The sequence below is a fragment of the Falco cherrug genome, chromosome 3 (genome assembly GCF_023634085.1).
Source record: "Falco cherrug isolate bFalChe1 chromosome 3, bFalChe1.pri, whole genome shotgun sequence".
In the NCBI taxonomy this organism is placed as follows: domain Eukaryota; kingdom Metazoa; phylum Chordata; class Aves; order Falconiformes; family Falconidae; genus Falco; species Falco cherrug.
Genome location: NC_073699.1, coordinates 86372876 through 86400101, shown reverse-complemented (window position 1 = coordinate 86400101; position 27226 = coordinate 86372876). Strand labels below are relative to the sequence as shown.

At 46.4% G+C, this 27226-nt stretch overlaps 1 protein-coding gene across 6 annotated transcripts in view; it reads left to right on the top strand.

The window, feature by feature from the left end:
• ADGRB1 (adhesion G protein-coupled receptor B1) overlaps positions 1 to 27226 on the top strand; it is a 295088-nt gene that overhangs the window by 159595 nt on the left and 108267 nt on the right. For all 6 annotated transcript variants that reach the window (XM_055705723.1, XM_055705722.1, XM_055705720.1 and 3 more), the window contains 8 exons: positions 77 to 183; positions 957 to 1151; positions 2190 to 2258; positions 6011 to 6119; positions 7027 to 7170; positions 10522 to 10597; positions 14381 to 14483; positions 15657 to 15700. In XM_055705723.1, coding sequence (XP_055561698.1) covers positions 77 to 183; positions 957 to 1151; positions 2190 to 2258; positions 6011 to 6119; positions 7027 to 7170; positions 10522 to 10597; positions 14381 to 14483; positions 15657 to 15700 — 847 coding nt within the window. The remainder of the gene's footprint in view (positions 1 to 76; positions 184 to 956; positions 1152 to 2189; positions 2259 to 6010; positions 6120 to 7026; positions 7171 to 10521; positions 10598 to 14380; positions 14484 to 15656; positions 15701 to 27226) is intronic.

Genomic DNA, 27226 nt, shown 5'->3' with positions numbered 1-27226 from the left:
TGGGTGACCTCCATCAAGGTGCTTGTCTTTTCATACTGCTGTCCTCACTCCCATATTCATTTCTTTCCTCTTCCAGGGCTGATCCTTCGAAGATGCATTTTAGATGAAGAAGGGCTAGCTTATTGGGAGCCTCCTACATACATCAAGTGTGTTTCTATTGATTACAGGAACATACAGATGATGGTAAGGCTGTCTGGTTTCTCAGCTCAGCAGGTTTGGGATCCCCTCAAATGTCTGTTTACACCACTATAGTTACAAAAAAGAAGGAAAACATCATTTTCATGTTAAAGGGAGATGCCAGCTCTCCCCTGCTTTTCTCTTACTGGTTTCATTTGCTTAACTAGTGATGCATGTATGGACAAGGGATGGTTCCTCACTGGGTATTTCAATATCTATCTTGGCAGAATCCATGTCCTACCAGGTCTTTCACATCACATTATCAGTAAGAATATCTGTGACTGTATCACCTTTAAATAAGCCACTTATTTTTTGTTAGTCTTAAATTCATTGTTGTGACGAATTTCTGCTGGTCTCCTGTGGCTTGCCTTATAATGGCATTGCCTTTATAAGAACTGCCCTCCCATGTTCAGGGCAAGCCACAGTCTGTCCTAAAATAGTTCCAAATTGTTTATAACAAAACAAGGGTTTGGGGCAAAATTATTCTGTTGGCTGGCCTTGGGTTACGGCCAGAATAGCACCTGTGTGGTAAAATAATCTTTTCTGAACCTACACAAAACCTTTCCTTTGTGAGCATATAGAAATTTTCACTTCTGCTCTCCTACCATTTTAAAGATGCCACAGGCTTTCAGGCCAGTAAAGACTGTCAGATTCATCTAATCTGTACTCTGAATTATCAGGAAGGTCAAAAACCTTCCCCCAGCATTTCCTTCACTGACCTCATTAACATCACTTTTACTGTCCCTAAAGTGTTTGTCATGTTTCTTTCTGTTTCTCAGGCCAGGGAACATCTTTCCAAAGCTCAGCGTGGGTTGATGGGAGACGGGCTGTCAGAAGTGCTCCAAAACCTTGTGGAAATCTCCCAGGATGGGACCAGTTACAGTGGGGACTTGCTGTCCACCATGGACGTACTCAGGAACATGACAGAGATCTTCCGTAGGGCTTATCATAGCCCCACTCCTGGGGATGTGCAGGTGAGCTGAGATTAATATCTTGGAGACCAAGGCCAGGTTACAGATGCATGTGCATGCACAGGGCTCAGTGTCTGATTACATTCTTTGTAGCCGATACAATGCTGATGAAAAGCCAGACTGTTTTCTGTCCCAGTGAAGTGTCTCTCTGTGTTAACAATCTCTCCTTTCAAAATTATTCCCCCTGGCTTATAAGGAACTTGAAAACCAAAGTCACCCTGAACTATTTCAACCTGATAGCACTTTACTGTGGAGTCTAATTGATACAAGGACATTATTTGGAAGGGATTTCACTCTAATGACTAAAGGAAAGATGATCCTGAGGTATTGGGTACCTGGATGTTGATGTGGGAGAATGTCTTGATGGCTTCTTATCCCGGGGATTTACTTTCAGCAGTTGCATGCAGAGTGGCTACAAGATATACCCTTGGGATGGCTCACCACCCCATGACTTGAAACATTAAGCTGATCCTACAGGATCTGCAATGGGTGATAAAACTAGAGAAAAAATCAATGGTCTTGAAATATCTTGTCTCCTTCCTTCTCGTGGTGTGCTGCAAAGATACTACCATGCATAGCACCCTTTTGATCAATGACTACTTCTCTTGCCTGGTCACAGACTAAATAGGATAATAAGGTTTCCCTGTGCCGGAAATAACAGAAATAGTAGAAAATAGAATAGAAAGAGATTTATACAAGACAAGATCATCTGTTTTTAACCAGTTTCTGACAGATATCTACCTAATCTGTTCTTAAAAACTTTCAAGAATGGATACAAGACATATTCCCAGTCCAACACAGCAGATACAGTAGTCAGTGAAGGCCTTGGGAAAAAGACCTTACTACAATCTGTTTTGCCATTAACATCGCTGGGGGCAGAAGCCTGTAAAATGCTGTGGGACCCTTTGGGGATGGGACCATAAGAACCCTCTTGAAGCATGGCTGGTTCTTACATGTTCCTCTCACATCACTTTGTCCTTCCGAGCCTGGGCTACATTTGGTTAACCACCTCTTTTTTCCTCTTTTGTCTCCCTTCTCCAGAACTTTGTCCAGATCATCAGCAATCTTTTGTCAGAGGACAACCGGGAAAAATGGGAGGAAGCTCAGCTGGTATGAACCTTCAACACCTTCCCTGAAACAAAGCAGGCTTTCAGTGTAGGTTAAGCCATGACAATGGGAATTTCCAAGTGTCTACATGATCTTCTAGCTCTTCTTGCCCACAATGTGTCGTGTGCAACATATATCCGTTTCAGCCACAGATCACAAAATATTTCCATCCACCAATGCTGTTCTCCTTGGATAAATCCTTATGATGAAAGAGACAGACAGCTCAGACACAGTCACCTCTGGTCAGCCTCAGAGCTGACTGTCAATAAGCCAATTCATGCAGCTGGTCATGCAGGTGAGCTTAGTGCCTGGCTGAGCCATATTTATGGGGTAATACAGTAAGCCACAGGATCTCAGCCAGAGTCTCTGCATGAAGAAAGTGAAAGACTGGTGGTGAATAGCAGATTTTGGATAAGTCTTAGAGGTCAGGCTTGGTTTGGAGTTGATAACCCTGCTGGCTTGCTAAAATTCCACTCTTTCCTCTTGCCAAGACAAAGAAGTGGGATTACATGGGTTTGAGTTCCTGGCTAAAATGATGCAGGACAAGCAGGATTTTCATAGTTGAGAGCTGGGGTCTGCTCAGTTGAGCTTCTGGTTCTGCTCAGCATGAGCTGAGCCAAGGGTTCAGTTACATTTTGATTTATTTCTCCTCTCAAGGTTGGGGATCCTGCTGAATAATTCTGTACTTAAACTCTCATGTATTGGGGGAAGGTGTTAATTGTTTTTCTGTCTGTCTTGTATGGCCTTTGTCTCTTCTGCCTCAGTTGAACTCTCTGCTTGGGCTTGTGTCAGACCTGTTCCCTGTCCTTTTGCCATTGCCTTGGCCAGCCCTTGGGCTGCTCAATGCTGTCATCTCACTCCAACTTTTGGGAATCACCTTACAGTGAAATAGTCCTGCCTCGGACGAGCAACTCTGGTGGAAGGGCCTATGATAAAGCTCGTTTCTTCCATGTCCATTCCTCAGTATCGCACCTTGGAACACAAACACCAGCTCAGTTTGCAAAATAACCTGAACAAGGAATGTAACTCAGCCTTTGTGAGAGATCAGTCCTATGGAAGGTACCCAGAGGTGTGGGTCAGAACCCAGCAGCTCTTTTTTAACGACCTGATACTGCTGCAAAATTCCTCAGAGACATCTGGAAATACCAAGCAATCGAGAAAAAAATCACCCAACACGAAGAGTAACCTGAGAATCCAGAAATATTCACACCAACCCGGGAAGTCTTCTGGGAAAAACTCCTGACAGCAAGTGCTGACACAGTTGTTGACAGTCCAGAACATGAGGCAGAGACTTGAATACATTTCCTTCATGCAACAGGAACTCCACCAGGAACTAAGCAGCCTTGTGGACCTGTTCTCTTTTCTCCCTGAGAGCTGGTGTTTTCCCATTGCATTTGGCAAAGGATGACATGGTATGGCTCCAGGTGGGCTATCTGGATGTGGTCCTGGGCACTGGCTCTAGGTGGCTCTGCTTGAGCAGGCAGGTCAGACCAGATGACATCCAAGATCCCTTCCAAACTCAACCGTTCTGTGACTCTGTGAGTCTGTGACCAAATACTCAGTTTCAAGCCTACAGGTGCATGTAGACATTTCAGCACAGAGCAGAGGAGACTGTCAAGTTGTCATGACAACAGGGAAACCCTGTTGATCTCCTTAAAAACAGCTGTAGCTTACTCTTCTTGGCAATTTGTGCCCACCAGCTTTCCCTGTACAATCTGCTTTTTGCACCTATAGACAGATACAGCCCAGCCTGCTACCAGCATCACTGTAACCTACATGAGTGGGATCATGGGCAGAACGTTTGCCTGGCATATATTTTAGCGGGAAACAAGATGATAGACCAACACTATGACTTTAGGTCACAGAAATCTTCATGAACTGGGTGACCACAGAGGTTTCATCAGTCTGTCCTTCTCCCTCAAAGCTGCTGGGCCAAAATTGTGCCACGTGTTTTGCACGATTAACTAGTAATTTTAAAGCAAGATCTGTAGCTCCCTAATTGATCATTAAAAGTAAATGCAACTTCATCACAGTCTCACATCCCAGTGCCCTGTGGCTCCCCAGGCAGAGATGTTCAAGGAAATTAAAAAGCAAAAAAACCCAGAAAATTATTCAGAGAAAAGCTACCATGTTTTTTGAAATTGTGTTGGTCATTATATGACAAAAGCCTAAGAGACAATGGTCAGTGTAACCTGGAGTTAATTTGACCTTGTGATTTCAATCTCTAATAGAATACAAAAGCATACTGTTAAAAACAGCTTCCTCGCTCACTTCTCCTCAAGTCTACCCCTACTGTACTGGTAGGAGTTTTTGACCTGATCCTGATATGGTTTTAGTCTTACCAGGCTTCTTCGGATAGGCAGAGAGAGAGACACGCATGGCCTCCCCTGCGCTCCTTGCCTGTACACTCAATGGCTCAGTCTCCCCCCTGACTCCATCCCATCCTGCTGTCCTGCTTGTCCCCAGCCATCCCTTCGGCTCCACTCAGCCACCTCAGGAGGTCTGGATTATGGTGAGGAACCAAAAACGCTGTTAAAAGTGGTGGAAAAGGAAAAGAAGAGCTGAACTGCTGTTCTTCAGCCTCTCATGGTATTTGCTAAGCCCCTGTGGGCAAATGTGCTTTGAAGAAAAGACAGGTAGTCAGCACAGCTCATTTCAAGTGGATTATCTTTTATGAAATCTGTCACTGGAAAACTAGTTATTGTTTAACAGCCTTGTGTTAGCCTGGCAAAATACAGGCAAAGAAGAGTTACTGCCAATATCTTTCTAATCGGGGAAACACCAGGAAAGAAAAAAAGAGGCAGAGACGCTCCAAGACAGCCCCAAAAGAAGCAACTTGGTTATTTGGAAAGTGAGTTCGTACTGGCAAAACAGAAAAGCAGAAAACCAGACCGTGATGCTTTTCTGGATAGGATTATGCAATCTGATGCCTGGGATTCAATATTAGACCATGGAGGTCCTTTGGCATGGCTGCTTTCAGTCAAGTGATAGCAAAATTAACTAAGCTCGTTGAGGTAATGTTTGGTGGGCTCCCTCTCAGTAGGTAACATATATATATACCATCAGAAGTAGCCCAAATATGTTTCTCAGGCCAAGTATAAAATACCTGAGTGTCAGGGAAATCTAAGGCTTGAGAAAAGCTCTCAGAAGCTGACAGAGAGCAAAGCTTCAATACATCAACATGAACACATCTTCACTCTCTGTCATGATGTCTCTGGATGTGCAATTGCAAATGCCTCTGGCCAGTTGTCAGCTAGGCTGGTCCAAATACCCAAGTCCATGGACCTGGAAAGAAAGTAGAACTGTATTAAATCACGGCTGCTAAGACTGTCCTAGTGTGTTTCTATTCTTGCATTAACTGCAGGAACAGGACCATAAAAAACATCAGCAGTATCTTACCTGCTCCGGGTGGGGTTGTTGGTAGTAGAGGTAATCCTAGGGAAGGAAAGGAGATGGGTAGGTTTTCTTCTGCTCCAGAGAGTCTCAGGCATTTCCCTTTGATTTGCTTTGAGATATTGCCCTCCAGCCTAAATTTTATCAATCTGAATGTCTTATTATTTCTTGCCCTTTTCTTTTTATTTTTCTAGGCTTCTTTTAGGAATTCTCAGTCCTCATTCTGCACAGCTCCACAATACTCCATTATACCCAGCATATGCTTCCAGGACATGTGTGAGGACAGAAACCTTTGCCCTCAGAGAAACTCATGCCATGCTCATTAGTATCTGTGCTAGTCAGTATTCTCCCTCTCTCTGCAGATAGGGCCAAACGCCAAGGAGTTGTTCAGGCTCATGGAGGATTTCATTGATGTCATCAGCTTTCGCATGAAAGATTTCCGGGATTCCTACCAAGTGACGGACAATCTGGGTGAGCTGATTTGCGTTCCCCGTGTTGGGGAGAGACCCCAGGAAGCTGTAATTACTGTGCAGTATGTATAACCTGGGCTGTGGGAAGGGAAGGAGGGAAGGCAGCAGGTGGTGGAACATTAAAAATGTCTGGGGAAAGACATGGATGATCATAAATACGGGGTGGATTTTCTCCAAATAAGTTAGGACTTCAACATGAAGAAGAGATTTCACAGAGAGATCTGAGAGGTATCTATAGAACCATGAATGGAGAACAGATGACAAACTGGGCAGAACTAGTTGCTTCCTTTTATTTTTTTTAACGCAAGAGCTGCACAGCAGCCAATGAAGTGATCAGGCAGCAAGCAAACAGCAGGCAGTATTTGATTTATGCTGTATGCACAATCACAGCATGGAACTTGTTGCCAGAGGATGTTGCAGAAGCCAAAAAGTACAGATGGGTTCATGATGGGATTAGGAAAATGCACAAAGGAGAAGTCCATTGGTGGCTGTTACAGTTGATGATCTGGATATGGCCGCTAGCTGAGGAAGTCCTGCTGATTGCTGGAAGCTGGGAGGACAGACCAAGAAATGCCTTGGTCTGTTCTTTCTCACACTTCTTAACAGCTGCTACTGGCCACTCCTGGAGACAGGACACCGGAGTAGACTGACCTCTCTTCTGCCAGTTTTGATGCAGGCAGGTCCTTTTCAATGAACAGAAGAATGAGTCCCAACAGTTAGTGTCATCTTCCTCCATGCATAGACATTATCTGAAGATAGCATCACTCCTATAGCTATCAAGATCCAGCTTCACTCATTCTGCTATCCGATTTCCCACTATTGCCTCCAATGCTTTTTTCAGCACGTGAATTTATTAAGGATGGCTAAGGTTACTTTTTTTTTTTTTTTTCTTGCTTGCTTCCCTCTAGTCCTCGGCATTCACAAACTGCCTGCAAATGCAGCAACTGACATCACCTTCCCCATGAAAGGCTGGAGGGGCATGGTGGAGTGGGCCAAGAACTCAGAGGACAAGGTCACCGTCTCCAAGAGCATCTTGTCTTCAGGGCTGACAGGTAGGCAGCACAACCAGAGCACTTCAAAAGAGTATTTCTTCATTTTCTAAGACAGGTTCCTTCAACTGGCTGTTCTTCAAATTCTCCTTCTAGCTTAGCTGGATTTGCTCACAGAACCTTTGCTGCGTGAAAATAAGGCTTTCAGAGGTGCCCTGGCCAAGAGTCAAACCTAAACTCCTTGCAGAAGTTCAGGGGCAGGCTTAGTGCCTGGATGTGGATGTAGATCTCTTAAAAAAGCAGTATAATTAGAAAAGAACAGGATTTGGCACAAAAACTCAGAGCAACACCACAATGATGATTGCTTCTTCCAAGGATTCTGAACCTGGGAAGAAATTAAAACATCCCTGTGTCTGCCGAGTCACTCTGTCACCGATGCATGTGAATGCTGAGATAAGTCTGCAATCCTCTTCATGTCACGTTGGGTGCTGAACTGAGTCTTTCATGCATCCCTGAGTACACTGGCTTGCCATTAGGGGTAGTGAATGGTAGTTGTCTCTGTGGGTACTGCATAAGAATGGTTAACCAGAGCAAGCAAGGCAGGTGCAACAGGGGCATGGCTTTGCCACCTATCACCATGGCCATGTAGGCAAACAATGCTGTAGTTGCCCTCTAGGACTGGATCCAGCCCTGATGCGGTCATCTAAGGGTAAGCAGCTGGCTGTCAGCATGTCACACTGAGCAAACAATGGGTCTGAGTCTGCTGTATGGACAAACTTTGCTAGGTTATGGTTTTGTGGCAATTGTGTGAAATGTCCTGCCCTCAGAAATGAAATGCATGGGCGTTTATCACTCAGGTTACTGGCTTCGCAGCAGGGCATGGATATGAGCCACAGTGTGGAGGTGGGAATGCTGGATGCGTAAGCCAAGCTGTCCTCACTGCCAGATGTGAAATGAAACTTGAAGGGTTCTGAGCATCCAGCCTTTACCTGGATGCAAGTCCCAGGAACCAACACAGAGTGCTAATCTTCTAGCAGAACACCTTAACGTTTGGCAGGATTGAGCCCTAAGTTTTCAAAAGCAGGACCCTAAGCTGGGCAGAGTGCTGGGAAATGGTGGGTTTTCCTTTTAGATGCCCTGATGCTGTATGTTTCACTAGTGGCTTTGAGAGAGCAAGCTGCTGGCTGCTGCATCAGCCTGTGCTGTTCTTCCTTGGGACAGAGGCCAGTGACTGTGAGCTGTTGCTGTCAGAAGACCTTTGGCCTCTTCTTGTCATACCAGGACCTCTTGTCATGGGCTTCCCTACTGGGGATAGAAACATTGCAGCCATCAGCAGCAGCCTCTTGATGAGGCCAAGAACAGTTAAGTGATACCCCCAAGGGTAAACAATGAGTCACAGGCAGAGCAAGGATCACGTCAAGCACTCCTTATGTTTTGTTGTGCCTTGAGGACAGCATTATCTGCCTTGGAGGAGTTGGAGTAAGTTGGGAGGGTTATTACAGCTTGTTTCAGGAGGTTGTAAAGCTTTCAGCTTTGGAAACCTTTCATCATTCATTGGACGAGCTACTGGCACCAGACACAGGCAGAGCTGATCCTGCTTTGGGGCTGAAGGCTGTCCCAGAGGCCTCATCTGCTTCCCCATGGTACTGTTTTCCAGATTCCTATTAGAAACATCCTCACATAGAGCTGTTGTAGGGCCCCCGAGCAGCAGTCACTGTGGAAACAAAAGGTGACATCTACCCTGAAGAACCAGCTTCCCATCAGTCTTTACCTTTCCATGGTTTCCTGATTACCACCCACAGTTCTACTGCCCCTGCTTTGGGTATCTTGTGCTGGTGGTCTTTCTAAGGGTTTACTCAGTGCTTAATAGTGGAGATGCACCTCTGTTAGTTTTGATCCTCGCCTTTCTTTGGCTGCTGGGAACAGGAGCAACTATCCTGAGCAAAGTGATGGAGACAGGCAGCTTGGTGAGACCAAAACCAGACCCCGTCACTACTGGGATCTGACCTTGCACAGTTGGTTTCAGTGGGCCAGCACTGATTTATATAGTTGAGTGAAGTGCCTTTTGGGGCTGCAGGCTGTGCCAATGCTGCTGGTGAGCAAACATTGCTGAGGGGATGTTAGATGACCAAAACACAATGCTCTTCCAGATGGGCAGCACATCAGAGGGTTTAATTTCTGTATACCAGGATTGATGGGCATTTTCATTGTTAAAGATCTGTCCCAAACTGAGAGGCAAGCCTCCGCTTCTATTACAACCAGGATCCTGTGCCTTCTTGGGAGGATGACAACCCAGCCTGTGGGGCTTAGGTCTTTGCTTACTCACAGTCTCATAGGAGCACACGTTGTTTCTGTAAATGCCCTACCGAATCCTTTTAGAACAAAAAGGCAAAACTCGCTTTGAAGGCAGCAGGATCCTTGTTTGCATAGGGATTCATGGGAAATGCCAAAAGGCTGTGCCGGCTTTCCTGAAGAAGCATGTCTTATGCAATTGCTCTGCAAGCCTGTCTATCAGTCTCCCCTAGTTAGGTTTTCACCAACTATCCCACTCGAGCCCAATTTGACAAAGAGGAACATAGACATGCAGAGTCATGTCTGCCCTGCACTGATGGAGCAGGCGCACTGTAAGTTCAGCCTGAGTACAAGACATCAGAGAAGCCCCACCGCAGGGCACTTCCCCAGGCTTCCTCAACATTGGTTTTCACCTAGCCACTTTCTTTTTCTCCCCCTGAAAATCTGGCCACAGGGCTGCCTCTGCCACTTGTGCTTTTTCAGGGAAAAGTTCTTACTTTTTGCAGCTGGGCACCGTGAAGCGCAGGAGGAAGAGGAGGTGGAGGAGAAGGTCAAATGACATGCCCAGAGGTCACACAGATGATTCAGAGGCTCATCTGGGAACGTGGTCCCCGCGGCCTCCCAAGGCAGTGCATAAGATGTGGGGTCAGACCAGGCACAGTGGGACAGCTCCCCTTCTTGTCTGCTCTTGTCAGCCTGAGCGCAGCTCTTCTCTATGATGGCTTAATAGCTACAGACGGGTCCAAATGCCTCTGGGTGGCTGCAAGAGACCTTTTCACCCTGCAGATTTGTCTGCTATGGTGCTGTCGGAGGAATTAGTGGGATTTCTGAATGGGGGAGCACCAAGCTGGTCATTAGGGATGAGCGAGCCCTACGTGAGGGCAGACGCCTGGGGTGCTGGGTCACCCCAAAGGCACTGAGCCCTTCTTTGGGACTGATGGAGACCCGGTGTGGTGGCATCAGGCACTGCATCCCACCACAGTGATGCTGGCATTGACTGTGCCCCAACAGAGACCCCTCCATACAAGGCCTAATCCTGCACATGGGTGTCACATGGGGACAGCTGACATCCCAACCATCTCAGTGCTGTTGTATTCTTCCCTTTCCTTTGGTGTCCTGCAGAGACGGACGACTCCTCTGTCTTCGTGGTGGGGACCGTGCTGTACCGGAATGTGGGCAACATACTTTCCCTCCAGAGGTAAGGGGGGCTTCCTGGGGAGGGTGAGCAGCTGGGATATCACCAGGATTCCCTGCTGATCTCTCTGGCTGAAAAGCCCTAGTCTTCCAGGGGAAAAGCAAAGGTCACTAGGTGCAACGAGACAGACTTTTATTTGCAGTGCAAATATTTTGACCCCCATTGACGGATGCTGCATGTTCAGGTGGGGTGATGCATCAGAGACATGGCTTGCTGAAGGGGCAGGGAGGTTTTCTCCATCCATGTTCAGCACTGTGCACCACAGATCTGAGGGGAGGCACAGTGCTGTTGCCGCTGCCACATGCCTGCCAGCTGCTTGCCACCCTTTGCCCTCCAGGAATGGATTCTTACGCTGCCCTCCTCCTCACAAGGGATTTTGGGGGGCTTGACAGACGGGGGATGCTTAGCTGCCTTGATCCTTCCAAGCTACCAGGAAGCTGCCAGCCGTGCTGAGCCCTCCAAGAGCATGACGGCAGAAGACAGGCTGAGGGAGAAGAGAGGAGAGTAGTAGCACGCCTGGCTGCACATGTCTACCATGTTCCCGGCTGCTGCAAACTGCCTTGGGCACCGAAGCTTTTGTGTTCAGTGCTCCCTTTCCTTTTCTTCTCTCCTCTCCCTTTCTCTCTCGCTATCTTGCTCTTTTTTTTTTCCCAAGGCTGGTACTGAGGCAGTAAATTAAGCATCCTAAGGCACCTTCTAAATCTGTTCTGCACTGATTAGCGTGAGCCCATTTACCATAAACACCAGGGCATCTCTCCTCACCGATAATCATTTAAATACCTACAGATTTAGCACTGGCAATGGCAAAAGAGCTCCGAGTGAGAGCAGAGAGGAATTAGCAAGCCAGCCAACTGTATTCTGTAATATCTTCCATTACAGCACTGGGAATTAGATCAGAAGGGCAATAAACATCATTGGCTCAAATGATCCAGCGGTATTTCAGCTTTCTGTGGCCAAGCAGTGAATGAGCTCTGATAACCAGCAGCTGCAGCAGCCACAGCCTCTGAACAGCATTCCCACAGGAGATCTGATTTAAGACGTTCCTTAATTAAAGGACAGTCCCTCTTTAAAAAAATCCAGTCCTGAATCACCCATGGAGCGTCAAAGAAAAGAAAATAAAAAAGAAAAGAAGCAGCAGCAGAAAAGTACCTCTTACTTCACCACCGTGCAAATGGACACAGCATTAAGAAGAACGTCTCTAAATAACCATGTAGCTGTATAGCATCTGCCTATGGGGTAAAAATATTTCTGACCACAAAAGGGAGCAGTTATTCCTGGCTACACACAAGCAATAAGGACACAGATCCTGGGTTTGACCACATCGATTCAAAGCAGAGTGATTTTTCCTAAAAGAAAAAAATGTAGATTTAATTCAAAAAACAGCACCAGCTGAGCTGTTCCTAATTGTCCCAATTTACCTCCCCCAAGCAGCAATTCCTTATTCGAGCCACACATTTCTCTGCCCCCTTGGATCTGGAGAGCCCTGCAGTTCTTAGCAGCTGTGACAACTGAGATAGGATACACATGGTACCTGATTTTTCAAGCCAGGGAGTTGAGCAGCGCTTGGTCCCAGCTGGACAGGGGCAGCAGTTGGAGAATCAACAGCCTGGCACCTGATGGCCCCATGTACCAAACAGCATGTTTACAGCTGTTTGTATGCTCTTTACAGCTATGCAGGAGCCCTCTGAGCTCATCTGACCTCCTGTCCAAGCCAGATATTGATGTGTTTTGTTTTCTTCCCAGAACCTGTGTTGCAGCGTGTTTTTAGGAAGGACGTATCATTTCTTTCCTAAAGGATTCCCCATGATGCTGAGTCCCTTGCCTCCCTCAGCAAGCTGCTCAGATGCTTAATTACCTTCTCTGCTAGGAGACTGTCTTTTATTTTAAGGATGAACGTGCCTGACACTCACTTCCAGGCACTGGGCCTTCAGGTGGGCGAGTGAAAAATCCCCCACATGCAATGAACTGTCAGACATGCCTTTCAACAGGAGTCTTTTGTCTGCTTTTCTAGCACCTGGATTAATTTTGTCTCTGTCCTTTGAACTCTCTCCAGTCTTTCACCATCTCAAAGTGAAATTGAAAGCCCTGAAGTCAATCTCCTCAGGTACATTTTGGGTCACAGCTCCCCAGAGCAGAGTGTGTAGCTCTGCACACACACCTTGCACTCTCCAAGCTCAGATGCGCTTTCTGGCTCTTGGATGCACGGGGATAACTTCTGGTTGGGCTGTGACTACTTGGCCATTAAGAAACCTCCACAGTTTGTACATGAGTAATTTCTGCCACGCTGAAAAACCAAATGTTTCTTCTGCTTTTATTTACCACATCAATTCTCACCTGGTCTGCAGCCTTCAAAAGGATGTTTCGGTGTCATCTAGGTTGTTCATGCAAATATTCAACATCACTGAACCAAGACACAGCTGCTAATGAAGACATGCGCTGGTGTTTACCTTTCAGCAGCTCTCATTTTTAGCTTATCTACAGCTGCCTACATTTCAAAGTTTGGAGCTGATTTTTACTCCGTTTTCCTTTGTAGACTGATATTTGTACTTTATTGCCTCTTTTTTTTTAGTTATTTAGTTATTTATTTTTTTAAGGAAAACTTGTTTTACTTTTTTTTTTTTTGCTTTTTTTCTTTACTCTGCTAAAACAATGTTATTGTTCCCTCTGGTGTTTGTGGAGTAGTGACTTTCTGAGCATCCCCTTACACATCTGTGTACAACTCCAAGCTTTTGGTGGTTTTGTTGGTTGGTTGTTTTTTTAATCCAGTTGCTGTTAAACAAGTGGAAATCTTTGCCACATAATTCTTTTGTAAAAGCAAAATAAGACCCAGAAAGAAAAATGAAAGATTTTGCCAGTGCCTGTAGATTTGGTAGAGATTTGGATAGGGAAAGATGTCCCTTGCCCATGGGTGCTGGAAGGGCTGGGAGCAGCCTGAGTCTGGGCTGCCACTCTACTGATGACTCCTTCATGGTAAATTTAGAGAGGCAGCCTTTTCAACTGCTGAGGACCTCTTGCTTTTTTGAACACCCAGGCCTTTTCCTGCTGCAGAAACACCATGTGTATTTAGATATTCAGTGTCCTGGGAAATGTCTACAAAGGATTTGGCCTTCCAGGGAGCAGGAGCACAGATATGGGAGATTATCTCCTCCTTTATTGCCTCTCCCGACAGCCAAATCTCCTAGGGCTGCCAGATTTATTAGAGTATTTCTCTGGGCACAGACATTAGACATCAAGGTCTGGCCTCTTTCCATTTGCTTTTGATCCTCAGAGAATGGAGATACACACCAGTGCTCCCAGTAGTAAACTGGACAGGATCATGTGCTGCCCCATGGATATGCTGTTAAAGGCAGCCATGCCCCTGCCTAACACTCTGCAGCGCAGATTAAGCCAGTCTTTGAGAAGGAAAACAGAGGGGGTTTTTTTGGAAAGCACATGGAATGAGCTCTGTTTCCTTGTGTCAGGGACAGAAGATGAGTCCAGGACTATTTTATTGCTGGGATAGATACAGCCTTTAAGTCCAATGGCTTTAGGGATTTACGTGGTTCATAAAATGATCTGATTCCTGGAGGGATATATGTAGAGTGGCTGTGAGGGGAGCTCAAAAGGTAGCGGGTGAGGTCTACCAGCAGGAAGTGTCTTTGATAATATTTTAAAGTAATGGGGGCAACTCCTTCTGCACTGTGTACTCTGAACCCTGTACCACCAGTGACAAATGCTTTGGGGTTCACTGCTCTGCAAAGGTCCATCAGTCCCCTTTAAAACATCTCATTCTCCTCTTCTTCCCAGGAACGGCACTGTTCTGAACTCCAAAGTCATCTCTGTGACAGTTAAGCCATTTCCCCGGTCTCTCCTCACCCCCTTGGAAATTGAATTCTCCCACCTGTACAATGTAAGTATTTCCTGGGAACCTGTACCATCCTGCAACCGTGTTTGCTTCTTCATAGCAGGAATGTATTGGTGCAAGGAAGGAGATGGTTTTGTTGGGCTCCTGAGACCTCTTTGCCAATGCAAAGCCCTTCAACCTTAACTCAACTGCCACCTTGAGACAAGGCTGGTGTTGGTGTCCTCTTGTTGCTCACTGCCAAGCATGCATTGTATTGGTCAACCATGCAAACCCTGCCTGCTCTGTGCTCCTTGCTCAGGCATTGCCAATGCAGGAGGAGGGTGACAGCACTGCTTGCACAGGGAACACAGGCATGCTTGTCCCAAATTCACAACATTTCATTGTGGGCATGGTCACGGGAGAAGAACTATGTATTCATTAAAAAATGGGCTATAACAATGAACTTCCTTGAGGAGGGAAAGAATGAGGGGAAATATTGTTTCCATTAACATTTGCAATGCTCTTTGCAGTCCTCAGATGCAGCTAGAGGCATGAATATTACCATTGTGATCAGTAATTTAAAAAAGCAGTTGAAGATTCCCTCCAGGTTCCCCTGCTCAACCCAAAACAGACGTATGTGATGGACATTTACATAGCCTAAAGTCTGTTCTTGTGGGTTTCAGATGTCCTCCTGAGGGTCTGCAACGCGAATATTAGACCCAACATGTCTTTGCTTTGAACTTTCCTGCAAGGATGTTCCAAAGGGGTCTAAGACAGTTGCAGCTGGATTCAGTGGTAAACCTCTTCCAGGAAGCTTTAAACACACCTGACCACCTCCTGCAGGGCTGTGGCTCTTCTGAGCATGGTGTCCCACAAAAGCACATGCTGTATTTGACCCACTTTACAGAAGGGAACAGCAAAAGGGTTCTGTGTGAGGGGAGGAAAAAGGAAGAACATCAGTAGGTTGAGTCAGGGAAGATACAGTCAAAGCCTTCTACAGGGCTGTTGATGCAGAACAAGCTGAGGCCCATTGTATTCTTGCCATTCAAGCCAAGGGTGAAAGGGGCTATTCCAAGGACTGAGACCTGTGACTGCCCATCTGGTGTATCAGACACACCATGCTTAGAGTAATAGAAGCTGTTCTACAGGACCTGCATGTTTCGTTCCAGTAGCTCCAAACACCCCATAAACAGCATAGCACTGATTTGCTTCATTTTTTCCTTTCTTGTCTCCTGGCAGGGAACCACCAACCAGACCTGCATCTTGTGGGATGAAACTGATGGGTGAGTTCTGTGGCTTTCTCTTTACTTTCATGACCCCGTTTTCTTTTTGGGTGAAATTATTGCAATTTTAGCAGTGATGTGTCAGTCTGTGTCAGCCCTTGCTCTCTTGATTCAGTTTTTTCTTGTCTCCAACTCCTGGCTGGCTTCGCCTTGGTGGGGAGTGTTTCTTCCTTCACCCAAATGCATCCCTTCTTACTGTGTTGTCTGTTATTGTCAGTTGAACTGGGTCTTATAGGTAAAGCTCTGCAATCAGGTGTTGTCAGCATGTACCATGAAGGGTCCTGTATGCTGAGAGCATTGTAGGTCTCTGCCAGGGAAACATCTCTCAGCATTGGAGCAGAGATGTTTGCGTGTGCTTCTGGTCATAGGGAGGAGAGTCTGCATTTTCTTTGATGCTTTGGACCCCAGCCTACGTTTTGCAAAAGTGGCCTTTTATTTTGACTCTTCCAGTTTCGGATGCTCCCACATGAGGAACACATGAACTGAAACCCAGGACTGTGGAGCCCTTCACAGATTGTCCTAAACTGCACTTGACACAACAGTGCTTGGCTCTCTGTAGTGCTCACCCCAAACTGTGCACCATGAGGAGAGTAATGCAAAATCAGAGCCCACTGTTGCAAATACGGCCTGCAGCGGTGAAGTACGTGTTGTGCGGCTGTGATACAGTGAAATGATTTCTGCTAGGGTTCCTGCAGTGACTGACGCTGACCAGGAGGTGTTGAGTGACGTGATTGTGGTCAGCAGAGAAAAAAGAAATCCCAGGTTACCACAAAGAGCCAGGACCATAAACCGCATATGGGAAGTAGTTGTCAGAGAGTGTGTGTCTTAGGAAAAAAAATAAAGTACACTCTGAAAGTGTGGCCTTAAATCCTGGGTTAACTTGACAAGGATACAAGGTGTTTGATCTAATGGTGTTTATACTTCACTGACTTTTGCATCTCAGTTTGAGGACCAACCTGACTTCTTTTCTGCTTACAGCCAGTTTCTCTCCTGGAGATCTCATGCATATGGCACCTACCTCTGCATTTATTATTATTATTATTTATTATTATTACCTGCAGCATCTGAAAAATTATTCTATTCTTCTCCTCTTATGCTCCATTAAGTAGCATATACACACATAGGCGGGCAACATATTTGCAGTCAGCTTACTGTTCTTGTTGGTCTGTGATTAATTTCACATGTACGAGTGGATCCAAAGCAAAGCTGAAGGATCCAGAGGGACTCCCTGCTTGTGAAATCACACCCATGTTGTAGCCCAGGGCAAACCCGGTCCCTCTGTGTTGTAGTACAAATTGCTCCAGCATTAGTAGATGCAGGAGCCCTTTTGTGCTATGCTGACCATATGACACAGCAGCATGCAGGGGAACCTTCATGAAATTAGTAAGGTGGTATTTTATTGTATTACTTATTGTAATACAAGAAGTAATTGTATTGTATCACTGTCAGAGAGCAGAATGAGTCTGTAGGTCAGCCCAGAGCAGAGATTTGTGTATAAGTGGGCAGACTCAGGAGGATGCTTGGATAGGAGCTGGCCTGCTCTGCTAAATCTGTTGTCTCCCCGTGATGGAATGGGATTAAAGCACTTGTATACAAATCCATTTTTTGGCAAGTAAAGGCAGAAGTTGGAACCAATGCCCCTTCTGTTCTGCACACCATCTCGTTGGTTTTGGCTTTCTACATCCTAGAGAGATGGCTCTGTCCAGAAGGATGGAGGTGTTTCCCTGCTATGCGCAGTGTTGGATTTAATTAGCTGTAGTCTGAGCAAGAAAAGAGCAAAATCCAGTTTGCACATGATTGGATCTGGGAGAGACTGGTGGTATTCAAGCTTGGCAAATATCTGACAAAGCTGGCACTGAAAAGTGCCTGCTATGAGCAAGATGAAGGGTTGCCCAGTGCTGAACGTGGTTTGAGATGTTTGATTACCATTGCTGATCTGGAAGCAAAATTTGCCCAGTTCAGTGCAGTCACCTCTGCCTTGTCCTGGGAGGTCTGGCTGCTCATATCCTTGTGCCCAAGGCTTGGCAGCTTGTTCAGTTGCCTGTTGTCTCTCTGGGAGTACAGAGTCTTAGGAATGCTTTCAGTCTTTAATCCTTGCATCTTCATGGCATCAAAGGATGGGCTTATAGCTAAGATTTGAGCACAATTTCTTGGCAGTGATGCTGTGGTTCAGTTGTCAAGGATGGTTTCCAAAACCCCAGCAGATTGGTTGCACAAATGTTGCTGCTAAGACTGCTTTCTGTGTGTGTTGGGGTGTGTATGCACGCACACCTGAAAGTGTTTTCAACCAACATTGCAATCTCAAGCAGCTGAAAAGTCAAAAATGCTGATGTCAGCACATTTTATTAGAGGATGTTCCAAAGCTAGATGAGATCTGGTGAGCTCTGGCAACAAGAGCTGCCAAGCTGTTTGTGCAACATTTTAAAGCTGACTTGCTACCACTACTGCCTCCCGGGAAAGTCTAATTAAAGGCAAACAATGCAAACCCTGTTCTCCAGGCCTGAATGCTCACCTCAGACTTGAACAGCACTCTGGAGCTGTCAAGGGTTTTGCATCACAGTTTTGGATAATTGTTTCCTGTTTGGAACAAGGAATTTTAGGTTAAAATCTGGACCTGTTGCCTGGTATGTGGCATGTGGCACCATGACTGGTGACTCTGAGCCAGGAAACCTTGAGGTTCAGCCACATTTATGTGATTCCCCTCTTTGCTCCCACCTTTTCCTTCACATCGCCCCTCTCTTTAAATTGGATGCTTCCCCACTGATCAGTTCTCATAAGACAGTCGTGCAAGTGGGTGAATCTCACAAAATCCCATTTCCCAGCTCTGACCAATTTAATGGCTTTACAGCTTTGTTTTCCTGCCTGTTATTCACCCTGCCATATTCCCTGTGCAGCCCAGGCCAGCCTGCTGGCCTGGTGGTGCTTGCTCAGAAGACACCACTGTCTCTTAAGCTTGCTCTTTTGCAGGCTCTTCATGCTCGTGCTCCAAGGATGGCTGGCCAGGGAGACCTTCCTTATGTTCACAGTCATCCATCTTAGGCTTCGGATCTTGGGGATCCAAACTCCACTTGATTCCAGTGAATCATCCTCTGGATTTAACCCCTTGCAGCCAATGTGACCGAACAGGTACAGAGGCAGGAAACTCAAAGTAATCCTCACACGAAAGCTCTTGCCAATTACTGCAACCACCTGAGCTTTCAATCCCATCCAAAACACGCCACAACCCTTTAAAGGCCACTTAAAATCCATGGGCCGTGAAGGGTTGAACTGTAAAATTGCAATTAGAACAGACAATTATCGTATGTCCATGTGCTTCCTCCAAGACAGAGCTGTTGAACGGAACACTTACTTAAAAAAAAAAAAAAAAAAAAAGAAAAGAAAGAAAAGAGGAGGAACCCCTGAGTGTTCATTCATTTGCATTTAGATAGATATTTAAGCTTGTAATATTAACAATGGATTTTTGATTTATTAATTCCAGCCCCTTTGAGTGACTTAGATTTGTGGGTGGCACCTCTCCATCTCTTTTCTCTTCCTCTTGCCCCCAACTCCTTATGTCATGAAATAAGAGGGGAGAAGATCAGGGACTAATTTCTGTTGTGTTGGGTGCTGCAAGTATGATTAATGAGCTTAGCACTGGCTGGGTAAATTGAAAGTTGAAACTGGAGAATGATTTGGGATTCTCTGGCTCTCCTCCAAGGGTATTCATCTGGAGTAATTATTAGCTACTTAGCCCTGCTGAAGATAAAACCTAGGCAGGATCTGGTCTCCTACTCGCTCTTTCTCCTGCTGGGACGGGATGCAGGGAGTTGATAGGTGCAGCCATCTTATGTGCTTTCATGTTCTTGCCCATCACCAGCTTTGTATTTCTCGTCTGACTTGCTTTGGTGTACAACAGAGATGCCATGTGGCAAGGGAAATGGGGAGACAGTTGCCAAAGTTTGTTGGTGGTGGTGTCAGCATTGCTCAAGGGCTGCACTGGAAGATGTGGGGCTACTTAGTGTGACAGAGGAGTCCTGCTGCCCCAGGGGGCTGATGAGTCTGTGTACTCAGACCTCCAGAGCTGGGGTTTGGCATTCTTTGAGTGTGGGATCAGGTGAAATGATGAGGTTTGTTGTGAGATGAAAAGGAACAGTCACAAACCACCAAGTGCCTGGAGAGGCAACATGAGATTAGGTTGACTGATGGACAAACCCACAGCCACAGGTGAACGCTAATTCTCCCCTCCAGTGTGCTTTGGTGATGGCAAGGACCAAGGCTGCCATCTGGGTCTTGTGTTTTAGTTCATGGTGCATGGGAGAACGTCATCCCATGCAGGTGTGAAAGCAAGTCCCGTACATGCAGAGGGTGGGATCCAGCAGGTCTGCATTGCCAAGGGACCTCTCATCCTACAGGAAATGCTTGCTCTTAGGGAATCTGCCTGGCTCCAGCCACCAATTATTCTCTGCTTCTCTGTCTCCAAGAAGGGAATAATAATAGCTAGATAGTGTAATAACTTATCTTAAGAGGGCTTCTAAACCTTCAAAAATATTTGCATAAAAGCTTTTTGCTCTTGGAATGGAAAGTGCCTTAGGAGTTTGTGGGTTTGATTCAAGGACACTCTTACCTTCCCTTGGGAAAGATCATCTGTTCTAGTAATTAAAGCCTTTAACCTATCTAACTTAGGAAATGCAGACCTCACTGTTTAGGAGGGTGACCCATGCGCAGCAAGGTTAGGCATGGAAAGCAAGACAAGCAGCACCTCAGCTAGTGGGACAAGGCTAAATCGCATCCTCCCAGCTCTGGGCTGGATCTGATGCCCATCCAAGCTCAGGCAGAAATCCCCCCCAAGGGTTCACAACTGCATGGAGTGATGGTTTATGATGCTGCCAAACAAAGTAGACTATCGATCTGTCCCTGTTCAGAAACTTACAGGATCCTAATATATAGCTCACAGATGGTGTGGAGAGACCTATGCATGGGGTCTTTTCAGACAGGAACTGCTTGAGGTATAGGGCGTATAATGGTCCTTCAAGGGGATGGTTGATAGAGCTGTGTGGAGCAAGGGCTGGCAGAACTGAGGGTGATCACACAGAATTGCAACCCACAGGGAGAGTTCTGCAGTGTCATAGTAAACTTGTGGTGGTGTTTTTGTTTGTTTGTTTTGTCTGAAACAGCTCAGAGGAGCCCCCAAAACATCCTAGAAGGAGATATTGCCTGTCAGGCACCACAATTTTTCTGTAGGATAATTGGTGTCTTTAGGGTGTTTATGGTCCAGCTGTCCCACAAGTCCTGCAGTGCAGCTGCTTTGCCTGAAATTCCTATTTTCAGGATGGGATGACCAGTGTCTAATCTACAGAGTCCCAAGCTGTCCTGATTCCTGACTGCACGTTACACATGATTGCAGGCAAGTTGTGCACTGATGCATGGTGCAAGGCAGCATGGGTAGCAGGACACGGTGTAGGCTCCGTGGGCTTCATCCTACTTCTTGAAAACCTCTGATGCACTGGACAAAGGCATGAAGTTTCCTCTTCTGTGTTTTCTGGGGCTTTAATGCAATCCCAGTCTTGGTGGCTGCTCACTGGTTTCCTTCAGAGGGCATGTACAATAGGTCAATTTCTGCCAGTACTCCCTGACACGAGAAAAGTGTCACAGAGAAGTGTCACAGAGGACGGGTCATATCTATAGCATCCCATGGACACTTTTTGCTCATCACGTCAGTTGATCCATCTCCTGTCTTTTGAAGAAAAAATTTCTAAAGTCAGGAAACAGGTTCCCTTTTCTTCTGTCCATCACCTAGTGCATTAATGGCCCTGCCAGAGCTGTAGATCAAGCAGTAACACAGCTTGTCTGCACTGACAAAGATAGATGGGTCCCCCAGGTACAGGTAGAAAGGGAAGGCTGCTACAGCCCCAAAGCCCCTTGAGAAATCAGTGCATGACATATGACTTATTACATATTTTCTACTGCAACAATCCAACTGGCTGTGGGGGAGCAACATTGCCAGTGACATTCTCTTCATGTGCAGGGTGTCTGTTCTGGGGTTTGCCAGTACCCCTGCTCCAGCTCCATTGCCCTCAACTAATATCTTCAGTTTTAGCTCCAGCTGCAAACACTGCCTCTCCTGAGTGCAGCTGTGGAGGTATTGAGGGGATGTCTGTGAAAGAAGGCAGCACTGTGCTTGCAAAGCTTGTCTGCGCAGGGGCGTGCAGGGAGGTTAATCTGAATATTCCCATTAGTTCTCCTATGTTAAACCCAGTTAAAAGTAGCCCCTAATTCACTCTGTCTGGCTGCACTTGCAGTGTGCAACTGGGCAGACTGAGTTATGGTCCCATGAGCCCCTTTTTAGCCCTGGACGAGAGCAGACAAAACAGGGCTAATGCAGTGAAACCCAGTCACACCTCTAGAGCCTGAGGATTTAGCTTCCCAGCTCAACCTGCTGGAAGGACCAAGCAGAACTGCTTTCAGGGGATTACTTTCCCAGGCATCTGCCTTACCCCAGGGCCACCTTTTCCTAGAAACACCTTGCCACCTGAATTTCCAGGCCTTGCAGGAAAAAGGTGGTCTAGTTCCTTGTTAGCACAAAGCAGCTGGCACAAGGTACCACCAGACTGCAGGGCTGTGCCTAGCCCCATTTCAGAGAGGAGTTACGTTTCTTTGGCCTTTGCTGAGCTGCTGCCCAGCAGTCAGCATTGTCTGTGGGACTGGCAAAGCTGGAGCTGGCTTATTGTCCAGTGCCTTTCACCACACAGGATGCAGGAGAAGCTGAGAAGCATGATACAGGACTTCTGCTGCCTGCCAACAGAGCATGGTTTAATGGTTTTCAACAGAAGGCAAAAGGGGAGAGAAGAGAGGATTCAGAGGCTCTGAATCAAACGCTCCAGCTTTTCCCTTGCTTCCTCAGTAAAGGGGTCAGGAATACAGATGGAATAAATTAATTCCCTTTACAGAACTGGCAGCCGCCAGACACTGAGACCTGGAGGACATTCCTACCGGGAAGGAGCTTGGGTTCAATGGTGTGATTCCAAAACCTGATCTCAGTGCTGAGTGTGCACTGTGAGCTAGAGCACTGTGGGGTTCAGGATGGCTTGTATGCCCACATGTGTGCCTGTGCTATCTATTCATATAAAGGCACATGTGCAAAATATGTGCAAAGATACAAAAAGGTGAGTGGGTGGGAACAAGTGAGCGCTGGTGCTGGATTGTGAGTACGGACATGTGTGAGTGTGTTTCTGTGCACAGTCAAGGCTGCAAGGTGTTGTTGGTGTGTCAGTGTGAACGTAAGCAGACATGAGGTGTGCAGCTATCTGCAAGTACAAGGCAGTACTCACAGATGCGTGTTTGTGTGTAGGCAACACGAAATTACGTGTGCATGTGTACAAATGGATGCAAGTACCCAGATCAGGCTGTTAACCCAAGCCGTCCTCCATTCATGCAACGAGTCTCCAGCTATGTGAGCACACTACGTGTTTAAATGCAGGCGGGAGTAATGGAGTGTGTATGTGAAGGCGTGGAGGGAAACGTGCACACACAAACCTCTGCACAGCATGCTGTGCGTGCCAGACTGGGGTTGCATGTTTTGACTGCATCCTTGCCTGCTCTCTTTATTTACAGCTCTTTGCTCTCAAGCAGCGATACCCTTTACTCCTGTTCCCTTTTGCTGATGGGAGGGTATATGTTTAGCAGCCTGTGGCCAGCTGCCAAGGAAGTGGCTTTTGGTGGCAAATGGTAGAAGCCCAGCTTAACTTCCCAGGTTGCATGAAGGGACTCCAGACCCATTCCCTGGTGCATTTCTGCTGCATTTCGCTTGGTGATTGCCTGTGTGTTACCTTGTATGTGCTGAGAATGTAATAACAGTACAGACATCTGTATGTGCAGGTGGAGAGCTCTGATTCACAGCCTCAGACCTTTAAGTGTATGGAGGGGAAAGGAGGCTGTGGAAACTTGAAGCCTACCCTTAGTGTGTTCTGATTCCAATGACTCAATAGCCAGCTGGGTGCAGTTTTAAAGCAACTTCAAAATAGGCTCAGGTACATAGGAGAGAGACAAACACCTGCACTACCTGGATGATCAGCACCTTCTGTGTGTAAAATTCAGAGTGGAGTCACAGTACCTCACTGTACTTCTTTGCTGGATTGGTTTTATCCTCCTTTTATGAACACACAAAAACCTGTCTGGATCTAGATCAGGACTTCCCAAATGGTTCTGTCCATAAACATGCAGTTCCTACCATCTTCCTGAGGATATCAGGTCTGTATCCTCTGGAGCATTGTTTGGCTTTACTGGAAGCTAAATGCTGTAGAACAGCCTGTGCATGATGTGAGGAGGGTGTGTTATGACCACAAGTTATCTCAGGTCTAGGGTTGTTCAAAGCACAGACCATCAGCGCTAGGTAGATGCTCAAGCAGGTTACGTGCTATGTGTTTCTGTTAAGAACATGTGTTTCTGTTAAGAAACAAGAAACAGTTTCCCCATCAAGCTCCTTTGCTCAACTTCCTTGCAAGACTGAGGCAAGTTCAGATGAATTTCTTAAAATTCCTTGTTTTATAATAAACACATGAACTACACCAGCATGGGAGCCAGAAACACAGTGGTAACCGTCATAATCACAATAAATCAAGCTTGCTAAAATCTGGGGGGGTTAGTATTTCTTAAAATGTTTTGACAAACATGCAAGAGTTTGTTCTTGATCTTTAATAACTGGGCTGAAGAAACCCCTCCTAAGCTGGTATGCTTAGCAGGTCTCTCGTCTGCTCTGTGCATCAGCCACAAAAAACCACCAGCACATATTCCATAGACCAGGCAATGGATTTCCCCATAGTGGGGATGCTGACCAGCCCCAGACAGCATGCAGAGCTCTCACTTTCATGATGGGAGCCCATGGGAAATGATCAGGGTGCAGAGACAGGTTTATGAGTCCACATCATTGCTCAAGGCTGGGTAGGACTGATGGATGTGGAGGGAAAGTGCTGAGAGCTGACACACCATGAATAAGGAGGGGGAAGGTTTGCCTCTGTTTTTAAAGAGGAGAAAAAGACTTGTTTTCATTTTCACCTGACTGCTTGTGCACTGCACTGGGAGGTGGGATGTTCAGCTAAAATATAGCAGTGAAAACAGGACACTGTGCCGTGGATACAGTCTTCATCTAATGATGAACTTTCTGTGTGTCTGGGCAAATCAGTGTAAGCTTTGTGCCTCAGTTTTCCCTGAATCTACTGTGCTAATAACATCAGACAGCTCTTCTAAATGTCATGAAACCTAGCAACACGGAGCTCCATTTAGTGATAGTAAATAGCAAAAATAAGTATTATTATTTATCACTGAAAAATGAATATCTAAACAAGAGCTTTATGATTGAACTGGTCATCCATGCCGAATGAGCTCACGTGTCAGCTGTGCCCATCACGCATCGGTTGTGTGAGCAGCAGCGAGTATCGTAATGTGAATTTTAGTTTTCATGAAGTAGAATGGGACCAGGGAGGCTCAGGGCAATCACTGCAAGGCTGAGCACGCAATGGCACAGGACACCAGCCTGCGCATCCCACCGGCTGCCTCAGCTAACGGTGGCTGCCTCAGCTGCGTGGCAGAGCAGATTAGCGAATGAATGCAGCATCCAGCCTGCTCTGACAGCTGGCTTGATGCAGAGCACGGCAGCCTCTCCCACTGCAGGGAGAACTGATGTCTTGCAGCCGACCTGCTGCCCGAGTGGGAGAAGCAGGTGCAGGCAGACCCCTAGGACAGTCAATGCTGAGCCCTCCTGGAAGGCAATGAGCAAAGCTCTCCTCCCAGAGAGGACACATCCTCTTTGCCCTGACCATTTGATTTATTGGGATTCACTTTAACCCTCAGTCAGGAGCTACAGAAAGAAAAACAACTGATGCGCCAAGGTCAGAAAGCCCCATTACATGGGATATAACAATTTTCAGACTTGTCAAAGCTCTTTCCAGGGCTTTGCAGATACTTCAGTTCAATTACAATAATGACCCTTTGGAAGACGTGTATTAATCTCCTGGAGCTGCCCTCTGCTTTAGACCAGAGCTGCCTCTCAAGATGGTTTAATGTATATGTGCAATGTCCATGGGGTGGTAAGTCAGGCAAAGGGAGTTGCTGCCTGTCTCTGATGGACAGCCAAGGAACAAATTCACCATCTGCCAGAGCGCGGTGCCTGGCAGGGTGGCCCTAAGCCTGACCTAGCAAGAGCCTAGATCTTCCTGAGGTGAGTTCTGCAGGCTTGAGGACAGTCTGTCTTTCTGGTGTGGATGGAAGTAGGGGCAGCAAAGTAGGTGGGAAGTATATCAGTTCCCCTCAGCTTTTGGTGATGTATCCAATATACCACCACCTAGCCAAGGGGACAAAAACGGAAAGGGTCATAATAATTGCATGGATGAATTATGGGCTCTCCTCAAAAACCTAGCTGCTGTCATTTGCAGGTGGGGAAGGAGAAACCAAGGGAGTGATTTATCTACTGTCACCAAGGGAGATCAGAGCTGAGCCACAACTCAGATCTCCTGTCCTCTCTTATGGCTGTGCTGGTGGCTCTGAATAAAATGTTAGCTATGTCCTGTATTGGGAGAACAAGAGCCCAGAGGAGGCAAGGATCCAGCAGAATGCTACCCTTTTTTTAGCTGTGGACATTAATTATTTAATGGTGGGTTTAGATCATATGTCAAACCTTAAGGAATGTTGAGCATCCTTCAAACCTCAGCAAGGCTCCTGACAACTTCAAGGGCACTCTACAGGATGTGGCGCAGGGATTATCAATATGCATGTGATTTTTTTTCTGATTTCAACCTTAATCTGAGGCTGGGGCACAAGTGCTGCTAAAGGCTGTTTGCAGGTCTTTTGGCTATGAGAGGAGTATCTTTGTCTTTGATCTTCCATAAATGAAAGCTGCAGTAATGTATCACTGTTATTGAGAAGTCTGCCGCGTTCAGGCAAACCTTTTCCCGTCCATGTGTCCCATGCATTGGTCAAAGGACTCCTGGAGAGTTCGATGACATTTAACACCATGTGCCAACAGCCTGTTTAGTTACTGGTCATGATGAGTGAGGCAGAGCACTGCAATGCAAATACCCCAAATCCAGGCAGCTTCAAGAAAAAAGTGTCTTGGAGCTGCTGTACACACAGCAATGCAAGGAGATGGAGGAAGCTTCCTGTGTCTAAATATTACTGCAAGATCTGGGTCCTGGCTGGGAAAATCATCCTTCACCTGCAAAGTTACATGGAAGGAAGGGATTTTTGATGCCTAAGGTGTAATTTACACATGCCAGCACATGGGGAGCCAGTGTGAGTGCAGTGAAAGGAAAGGCTGTAGCACACACACAGCTGCAGCTGTATTGCAACCCTATCATCTCTGCAGTCATTAAAGTTGCACTGATTAGTCCCAGCAAAGAATCTGCTGTCCATCCTCAAGAGAAACAACTTAGGATGAGGGGGGAGGTTGAACGTGTTTTGACTGAGACTTCTGTGACAGGGCACGGGAGGAAACAAGCTACAGGTCAGAATTGGCATTGGCTCAGCATGATGGAACAGTCACACAGGGGCCCCAGT